At 44.6% G+C, this 10,302-nt stretch overlaps 1 protein-coding gene across 1 annotated transcript; it reads left to right on the top strand.

Annotated features, from left to right (window-relative positions):
- Positions 1–4,289: 4,289 nt before the first annotated feature.
- On the top strand, positions 4,290–8,846 carry LOC125043474. The gene is made up of 2 exons (XM_047639565.1): positions 4,290–8,513; positions 8,604–8,846. The coding sequence occupies exons 1-2, from the start codon at positions 4,290–4,292 to the stop codon at positions 8,844–8,846; spliced, it is 4,467 nt and encodes a 1,488-aa protein (XP_047495521.1).
- The last annotated feature ends 1,456 nt before the right edge of the window (positions 8,847–10,302 follow it).

Genomic DNA, 10,302 nt, shown 5'->3' on the forward strand with positions numbered 1-10,302 from the left:
GTTCGCGATGGACCAACCATATCTGCAGACATTATGGATCAGACCAGTGCTGCTGTCACTACGAGAGCTGCTGCACTCGCCCTGAGATCAGTACATAAACGACAGGCAAATCGGGACAAGGTCTGGAGGCACTACTAAAAGGCGAGGATATAGCTGAGCAGCAGAAAAAAGATGCCACCCTCTCCAAACTACGTGAATATGCTGAGCAACGTCATGTTCGCCTCTACAAGGGAATAAAGATGGACTTTATATGGCAGAACAACAGACTTTACCGACGAACTACCTTGCCTCAGGAGGTGAAGCTGCAGTTCGTTGTTCCAGCTGGATTCGCCAACAAGTCTTCAAGTTGGGCACCACTCGCTCCTCGGAGGTCACATGGGGGCAGCCAAAACTCTCGCCCGAATACAATCCACCATGTTCTGGCCTGGAATTGAGCTGAAATCTTAAGACTCAATCGGCCCGCCCCGTTCCTGTGACGTTTGTCAGAAACACCGGACAAGGGACGCGAATACTAGGCCACATACCTCTACAGCACTTCCTGGAGGTCGGAACCGTTCTCTCGCGTGGCTGTCGATATTGTGGGTCCCATTACACCTTGTGCTGACGATAAATCGAAATACATCCTTACAGTCGTTGATTTAGCAACAAGATGGCCAAAGCTGTTGCCCTGAAGAACATAGAAGCTGCCACGGTTGCAGAAGCTCTCTTCGATATGTTCTGCAGAATCGGCATACCCAAGGAAGTACTGAGCGACAGAGGTACACAGTTTACATCAGGCATGATGGAAGAGACCTGGAAGCTCCTTTCAGTAAATGATACATGAAACTACAACCAACACCCCAAGGAAATGGTCTTTGTGAGCGATTTAATGGCACACTAAAGAAGATGCTAAAACGTATGGCTGCAGACCAGCCGCGGGAATGGCCTCGTCTCTGGCACCGCTGCTGTTTGCCTACAGAGAAGCCCCGCAAAGTTCCTTAAGATTCTCCCCATTTGAGTTGGTGTTACGGTAGACCAGTAAGAGGCCCTTTGCAAGTTCTGAGGAGCTGTGGGACAACACTGGAAGGAAGACCCAGTAATCACCTCCTCTTATCAGTATGTTCTGGATCTGAGTGAACGCTTGCATTCTACGTGCGAACTCGCAAAAGAGGAGCTTTTGAAAAGCCAGGTCACTCAGAAGTCTTATTATGACAGGAAAGCCAAGTTTCGTACTCTTGATGAAGGAGATCAGTGCTTGATATTGCTACCTACGAGCACAAACAAGCTCCTAGCACAGTGGAGTGGACCTTATACTATTCTCAAACGAGTTTCAGACGTTAATTACATCGTAGGAATCGGCCACGAGAAGAAACGTTTCACATAAACATGATAAAGAAATATTATCCAAGGTCCTCCCCTTGTACTCAGTCTAGCCATGCAACTCGTCAACAAGAAAAGAGTGACAATCGACGTTCAGTCAATGTTCGAGCGAACGCTGCCTCTTTCTGAGAAAGGTGTTGATAACTCGAAAAGGTTTGGTTGTACGGCAACCGTAATACCTGAAGACTCTGGTTTCTGCCAGCCCTTGACTCTGAGGCTGATTCGAGGGAAGACAGAGAGTATTATCATAAAACCCGAAGCTAGAGGAACCACCATAAGGCAGACCTCCATGAGATCATTCAGAAGTACCCTGAAATCTCTCTGACCAACCCCGAGTTGCCAAGGTGGAAGAACATCGAATCGTCCTTCGTATAAAGAGCCAGTGCGCACAAAGCCATATCCCATACCTCTGCGATATGTAGACTTGGTGATCAAAGAGATAAAGAAACTGGAAGCTATGGGCATTATTGAACCGTCCAAGAGTTCGTATTGTTCACTCCATAGTTGTGGTTAAGAAGAAAGGAGGAGACATCAGGATCTGCGGGGATTAACCGTTGCGTTAAACGCAGCTACTCATTTCGAAGCGGAACCAAAGTCTGATCAACGAGCCTTATCTTCTCACGTTTATCTGCCTCTAAATATTTTACAAAACTGGACCTGACAAAAGGATTCTTCCAGATTCCTTTGCATCCAGAGAGCAGGAAGATAACAGCCTTCAAAACCCCCTGTGGACTGTATCAATACAAGGTGCTACCCTTTGGATTAAAAACCCCGAACTCCCCCCCGCAGATTCTCAATCGGAGCATGCGCAAGTACTTGGAGATATTTCGGGAGTAGAAATTTTTATGGATGACGTACTCGTACATACATCGACTTTGGCTGAGCCACCAGAAGCTTCTGCGAACGTAGTTTAGATCAGTAAATTAATCTCTGCAAGCATCGAATGACCCTAAAGCCCAGCAAGTGTGAGATAGCTTCACACGGACATCGCCCAATATCGGGGTAAAGGAAGAATGTACACTTTTCCTTGGCCACACCGTTGGAGATGGCAAATGCGAGTGTCAGCAGGAGAAACTACACAAGATTCGCATGGCACCGCGACCCGTAAATCAACACCAGCTTCGTTCTTTCCTCGGCCTCGTTGGGTATTATCGGAGCTTCATCAAAAACTTTACGCAGAATGCTCTTCCACTTTTCAACCTCCTGAAGAAAGACTGCGCATCAAGCTGAGGTGTATATGGGGTGCAGAGTGCAGGAGAAATCCTTCACTACATCTAAAGGAAACCTGTGCTCTGAACCTATTCTCCGACTTCCATCCAAAGATAAACCCTTTACTTTGCGGACGGATGCATCGGGAGAAGGTGTTGGAGCAATCCTTCTGCAAGAGTTTGATGGCATATTGTTCCCCGTAGCTTACCACAGACCGAGACTCTCCAAAGCCGAATGCAATTATTCGACAGTTGAACGAGAGCTGTTAGCGGTTATAGAGGGGATTCACAAGTTTTATAGCGTTACTTGTGTGGTGCTAAATTCACTCTGGAAACGGACCACATGCCTCTCTCTCAAATCAAGCGATCTAAGACCGCCAACGCGCGCTTGATGCGCTGGGCGCTCTACCTTCAAACAATTTGTAAGTTCAATATCCGCCGACATAAGAGGATCTGATAACGTAGGACTGAGTCTACACTCAAGGCTGGTCACGATAATTATATCTAATTAACGTAACCGCATATAGATAAATGTAATTCTCCTATATACAGAAGTATAAACACTAGCGAATGAGAGGTGTGACTGCTGAATGAAAGACTAGGTGGTGGTTCTGCTTGTTCACGTATGCAAATATTCCCGCTGCTATTGGTTGTAGCAGGTGTCTTAGGCCTAACATGCCGTAAGGTGAGGAGATCGCTGTTCACCACCGGCTGAAAAGGACGTGTTCTCGACTCTTGTTTTACCGCTAATTCCTTGGAAAGAAATCCAATCTAGAAGTTATGAACTAATTTAATTGATATTATCCTCTGATAACTTATATAAACAACATCGAAGTGCTAAACAGTTAAACTATGATAAAGAAACGTGCAGTGCGAAAATACGTGAGTGCGGACAGTAAAATGACTATTGTTGAAGTGACTGTGTTAGTGGTGCTGTGCTATAATCTAGGGTTAGGATTAACCTGTAATGCGGAAGGTGAGTGAGTGGGGTGAATGTGTAGGGCATCATCCATTGAACAATGTATTGTGTGCTAAGTGAATAAATAAATAATAAGTGAAGTTATTCAGTGCATTTTTGTTTCTACTTATTTCTGTCAGTGGCTCGCAGTTTCCCTTCTCAATAAACGAGAATAAAACTATAAAAAAAGTAATATTATAGACCTTAAAGTAATAAATTAATAAGTAGTATTACAATCACACTAATCACATGGAAATTAAAATATGTATATAATTCATAATAATTTCATGAAACAAACGTTATTGCTCATGAAATAACTTATTACATCGAGTAAGTGATGGAAACTATACATTCATAACTAAATACTCGGAATATAAATAATTTGAGTAAAGTGTGACAATGGCGCCCAACGTGGGGCCACTGATATTTATTGAATAAGTAAAGTAAATGTGCTTGCATATAAGCAGACGGGAATCACGTCAGTATCCATAATTCCAATTTTGACTTGTTACATTCCATGATAGGGTTATAAGCATTCGCTTTCCCTTGTTATTGTGATATAGAGGACGTGTTTTATATTATTCTCTTGCACACATTTCATTCATTCCCATCATTAGCTAGATGTCAGTGGCACTAACGAACCAATAGTATGAACAATAATTATAAGTGACTGAACCAAGAACTCGTTCGTACGTGGCACTTGTTATTCAATAGCACTAGTTATTCATTAGCACGAACAAAACTGAAATTAAACTTATCTAGAAATGGATTTAGCGGTATTGAAGCAGGAGGCTGCAGACCTGGGGTTGACTGATCCCCGTGATATTGCTAAGTATGTGCAGGACCAGCATCGAGACTTGCGGGCGGAGCGCAGAGAGCGGGAAGATCGCGAACGCGAGTTTGCGGCCGCCGAAGCGATACGGGAGCACGAAATTCGGATGGCAGAGCTAAATTTTAAGCATAAGATAGAAGTCCTTAAAGCTACGCCGCCCACGCCCGTGGCTCCTCCCAAAACGAAGTTGCCGATGTTTCCTGACGACGCAGACCAGGTCGAAGCTTATTTCCTCGTATTCGAAAGGGTCGCAGCCGATCACGGGTGGGACGAGAAGACGATGTTTCTGCAGCTCGTCACCCGCCTCCAGGGCCACAGCCTGGATGTTTATCACCGCACCGAAATCGAAGGTAATTTGACGTACAGCGAATTAAAGGAAGCTCTGCTGAGTGCTTACGCTATAAGCCTCGAGCAGGCCCGTTGCAGGTTCCAGGAAGCTCACCTTGACGAGCGGGAGACCTGCAAGCTTTTCATCATTCGTCTCTCTCATCTCTTTAAGACTTGGCATCGAAGGAGTAATTTACCTGACACCAAGGAAGGTATCCTGGAGCTCATTCTGGTTACGCAACTACTCGCTTCGCTGCCCAAGGGATTGCGAGCTCAGCTGAGAATGAACAAAGTTACTAGCCTGGCGGAGACCGCGGACATAGCGGATGGCTGGTTCTCTGCTTATGGCTACAACTATAGGGTGAAGAAAGAGGGCGAACGAAAGCAAGAGTCAAAGAAACCTGCTCTGAGAAGCGTCGGTGATCGCAGGGAGTCAAAATCTCCTGAAACTGCAAAAGCACAGCCGGGAGAACACAAGCACCAGCCTTTCAATATGCCACGGAAAGGGGGTGAAAAGAAGCCGTTCTACCAGTCCGGTCACTTGGCTACCGTGAACAGTGTCCCGGAAAAGGAGGAGCCCCAGGTACATCTGTCTGGCCTGGCACTTGGCCACCATGTACTCTGTGCATGCTCTCCTCTTCCCTTGCCTTCAGCAGCCAGCAAGAGATTGTCTACTGCAGAGGGCCTAGTCCAGGGTCGCAGAGCAATTATCATGCGAGACTCTGGCTCCACAGGATGTGTAGTTAAAAAAAGGTATGTAAAAAGAAAGGATTATACTGGCAAAACCGTTCGTGTTACAATGATTGATGGTTCACAAATAGTTGTCCGTGAGGCAAAGGTTTTCTGCCAGTCCCCTTATTTTACAGGCACTGTGACTGCTGCTGTTATGGATAACCCCGCCTTCGATTTTGTCCTGGGCAACGTGCCTGGAGCTGGCCTGGTCCCGGCGAAAGAGGTCCAGACGCAGACCCAGGTGGAAGGAGGCAAGGACGCGATGACACAAACTGCAGAGGAGAGTGAACCTACTGCACAAGATGTCCCCCTTATGTCAGAATCCCCTGGTGTTCGCGATGGACCAACCATATCTGCAGACATTATGGATCAGACCAGTGCTGCTGTCACTACGAGAGCTGCTGCACGTCGCTCTGAGATCAGTACACGACTGGCAAATCCACAAGGTCTGGAGGCACTACTAAAAGGCGAGGATATAGCTGAGCAGCAGAAAAATGATGCCACCCTCTCCAAACTACGTGAATATGCTGAGCAACGTCATGTTCGCCTCTACAAGGGAATAAAGATGGACTTTATATGGCAGAACAACAGACTTTACCGACGAACTACCTTGCCTCAGGGTGAGGTGAAGCTGCAGTTCGTTGTTCCAGCTGGATGTCGCCAACAAGTCTTCAAGTTGGGGCACCACTCGCTCCTCGGAGGTCACATGGGGGCAGCCAAAACTCTCGCCCGAATACAATCCACCATGTTCTGGCCTGGAATGGGAGCTGAAATCTTAAGACTCGGCCGTTCCTGTGACATATGTCAGAAGACAACGGACAAGGGACGCAATACTGCAGCACCTCTACAGCCACTTCCTGTGATTTCGGAACCGTTCTCTCGCGTGGCTGTCGATATTGTGGGTCCCATTACACCTTGTGCTGACGATAAATCGAAATACATCCTTACAGTCGTTGATTTTGCAACAAGATGGCCAGAAGCTGTTGCCCTGAAGAACATAGAAGCTGCCACGGTTGCAGAAGCTCTCTTCGATATGTTCTGCAGAATCGGCATACCCAAGGAAGTACTGAGCGACAGAGGTACACAGTTTACATCAGGCATGATGGAAGAGACCTGGAAGCTCCTTTCAGTAAAGGGCATGAGAACTACACCATACCACCCACAAGGAAATGGTCTTTGTGAGCGATTTAATGGCACACTAAAGAAGATGCTAAAACGTATGGCTGCAGACCAGCCGCGGGAATGGCCTCGTCTCTTGGCACCGCTGCTGTTTGCCTACAGAGAAGCCCCGCAAAGTTCCTTAAGATTCTCCCCATTTGAGTTGGTGTACGGTAGACCAGTAAGAGGCCCTTTGCAAGTTCTGAGGGAGCTGTGGGACAACACTGAGGATGACCCAGTAATCACCTCCTCTTATCAGTATGTTCTGGATCTGAGTGAACGCTTGCATTCTACGTGCGAACTCGCAAAAGAGGAGCTTTTGAAAAGCCAGGTCACTCAGAAGTCTTATTATGACAGGAAAGCCAAGTTTCGTACTCTTGATGAAGGAGATCAGTGCTTGATATTGCTACCTACGAGCACAAACAAGCTCCTAGCACAGTGGAGTGGACCTTATACTATTCTCAAACGAGTTTCAGACGTTAATTACATCGTAGGAATCGGCCACGAGAAGAAACGTTTCCACATAAACATGATAAAGAAATATTATCCAAGGTCCTCCCCTGTACCTCAGTCTAGCCATGCAACTCGTCAACAAGAAAAGAGTGACAATCGACGTTCAGTCAATGTTCGACGACGCTGCTCTTCTGAGAAAGGTGTTGATAACTCGAAAAGGTTTGGTTGTACGGCAACCGTAATACCTGAAGACTCTGGTTTCTGCCAGCCCTTGACTCCTGAGGCTGATTCGAGGGAAGGACCAGAGAGTATTATCATAAACCCGAAGCTAGAGGACCACCATAAGGCAGACCTCCATGAGATCATTCAGAAGTACCCTGAAATCTTCTCTGACCAACCCCGAGTTGCCAAGGTGGAAGAACATCGAATCGTCCTTCGTAATAAAGAGCCAGTGCGCACAAAGCCATATCCCATACCTCTGCGATATGTAGACTTGGTGATCAAAGAGATAAAGAAACTGGAAGCTATGGGCATTATTGAACCGTCCAAGAGTTCGTATTGTTCACCCATAGTTGTGGTTAAGAAGAAAGGAGGAGACATCAGGATCTGCGGGGATTACCGTCGCGTTAACGCAGCTACTCATTTCGAAGCGGAACCAATGTCTGATCAACGCATTATCTTCTCACGTTTATCTGCCTCTAAATATTTTACAAAACTGGACCTGACAAAAGGATTCTTCCAGATTCCTTTGCATCCAGAGAGCAGGAAGATAACAGCCTTCAAAACCCCCTGTGGACTGTATCAATACAAGGTGCTACCCTTTGGATTAACGAACTCCCCCTCAGTCTTCAATCGGTGCATGCGTCAAGTACTTGGAGATATTTCGGGAGTAGAAATTTTTATGGATGACGTACTCGTACATACATCGACTTTGGCTGAGCACCAGAAGCTTCTCGACGTAGTTTTCAGTAAATTATCTCTGCATCGAATGACCCTAAAGCCCAGCAAGTGTGAGATAGCCTTCACACGGACACACTTCCTTGGCCACACCGTTGGAGATGGCAAATGCGAGTGTCAGCAGGAGAAACTACACAAGATTCGCATGGCACCGCGACCCGTAAATCAACACCAGCTTCGTTCTTTCCTCGGCCTCGTTGGGTATTATCGGAGCTTCATCAAAAACTTTACGCAGATTGCTCTTCCACTTTTCAACCTCCTGAAGAAAGACTGCAGCATCAAGCTGGTGTGGGGTGCAGAGCAGGAGAAATCCTTCACTACACTAAAGGAAACCTTGTGCTCTGAACCTATTCTCCGACTTCCATCCAAAGATAAACCCTTTACTTTGCGGACGGATGCATCGGGAGAAGGTGTTGGAGCAATCCTTCTGCAAGAGTTTGATGGCATATTGTTCCCCGTAGCTTACCACAGCCGTAGACTCTCCAAAGCCGAATGCAATTATTCGACAGTTGAACGAGAGCTGTTAGCGGTTATAGAGGGGATTCACAAGTTTTATTATTACTTGTGTGGTGCTAAATTCACTCTGGAAACGGACCACATGCCTCTCTCTCAAATCAAGCGATCTAAGACCGCCAACGCGCGCTTGATGCGCTGGGCGCTCTACCTTCAACAATTTGAGTTCAATATCCGCTACATAAGAGGAACTGAGAACGTAGGAGCTGATCTACTCTCAAGGCTGGTCAGCGGAAGCAGCAGTGACCTTGAGGACAGCCGAGCTGAAACGACTCGCAACCCAGGACCTCAACTACAATATCATGAAGCGGAGGTGGAGCATCGACTGCAGAAGAATCCTCATCCCTAATGAGGTGCCACCCAGAATAAAGAACTTTGATTCTAAAGGAAGTATTGTTCTAAATTCATTTTTTTTTTTTTTTTGTTCTTGAAACACAAACTTGAAATACGTGGGATATAATCAACAAATTATTTATTAACTTGTTGCTAATATAATCATGATAGAAACTCAATTTTGTGCTTCCTGTTAAGGTGGAAGATAGAAATGTAAACCTCCTATAGATGTTATATGTATATTTCTCAACTTTCAGCTGAGGTGCGAAACCTGTACTTGGTTCCTGCACTTCCTCCACTTCAGAATCTAACCTTGAAGAAGAGAAGCTATCACTTCAAGTGGATTTCGTTTTCGTTTTAGTTAAATCAGCTAACAAGAATATATCTTTAGTTGAGCGTATACTTTTGGTGGGAGTAATGTCACGATAATTATATCTAATTAACGTAACCGCATATAGATAAATGTAATTCTCCTATATACAGAAGTATAAACACTAGCGAATGAGAGGTGTGACTGCTGAATGAAAGACTAGGTGGTGGTTCTGCTTGTTCACGTATGCAAATATTCCCGCTGCTATTGGTTGTAGCAGGTGTCTTAGGCCTAACATGCCGTAAGGTGAGGAGATCGCTGTTCACCACCGGCTGAAAAGGACGTGTTCTCGACTCTTGTTTTACCGCTAATTCCTTGGAAAGAAATCCAATCTAGAAGTTATGAACTAATTTAATTGATATTATCCTCTGATAACTTATATAAACAACATCGAAGTGCTAAACAGTTAAACTATGATAAAGAAACGTGCAGTGCGAAAATACGTGAGTGCGGACAGTAAAATGACTATTGTTGAAGTGACTGTGTTAGTGGTGCTGTGCTATAATCTAGGGTTAGGATTAACCTGTAATGCGGAAGGTGAGTGAGTGGGGTGAATGTGTAGGGCATCATCCATTGAACAATGTATTGTGTGCTAAGTGAATAAATAAATAATAAGTGAAGTTATTCAGTGCATTTTTGTTTCTACTTATTTCTGTCAGTGGCTCGCAGTTTCCCTTCTCAATAAACGAGAATAAAACTATAAAAAAAAGTAATATTATAGACCTTAAAGTAATAAATTAATAAGTAGTATTACAATCACACTAATCACATGGAAATTAAAATATGTATATAATTCATAATAATTTCATGAAACAAACGTTATTGCTCATGAAATAACTTATTACATCGAGTAAGTGATGGAAACTATACATTCATAACTAAATACTCGGAATATAAATAATTTGAGTAAAGTGTGACAGAGATAATAGGAAGAATAGGCAGATAAAAGGAAGGAATAGGGAGATAATTGGGAGACAAAGAAAGGAAAAAGTGGGTAGAAAAGGATAACATTATCATTATTGTTTACCATTATTATCATCATTATTATTATCATTATTTTTATTGTTATTATTTGTTATTGTTTTTGTTATTATTATTATTA

Source organism: Penaeus chinensis, chromosome 34, assembly GCF_019202785.1.
Source record: "Penaeus chinensis breed Huanghai No. 1 chromosome 34, ASM1920278v2, whole genome shotgun sequence".
NCBI classification, from domain to species: Eukaryota; Metazoa; Arthropoda; class Malacostraca; order Decapoda; family Penaeidae; genus Penaeus; species Penaeus chinensis.

Bases quoted from the DNA above. Each gene is read 5' to 3' on its own strand.
- LOC125043474 (XM_047639565.1), top strand. From the start codon at position 4,290: ATGGATTTAGCGGTATTGAAGCAGGAGGCTGCAGACCTGGGGTTGACT. The intron at 8,514-8,603 runs GTTATAGAGGGG...TCTCAAATCAAG, and splicing joins TTGAACGAGAGCTGTTAGCG to CGATCTAAGACCGCCAACGC.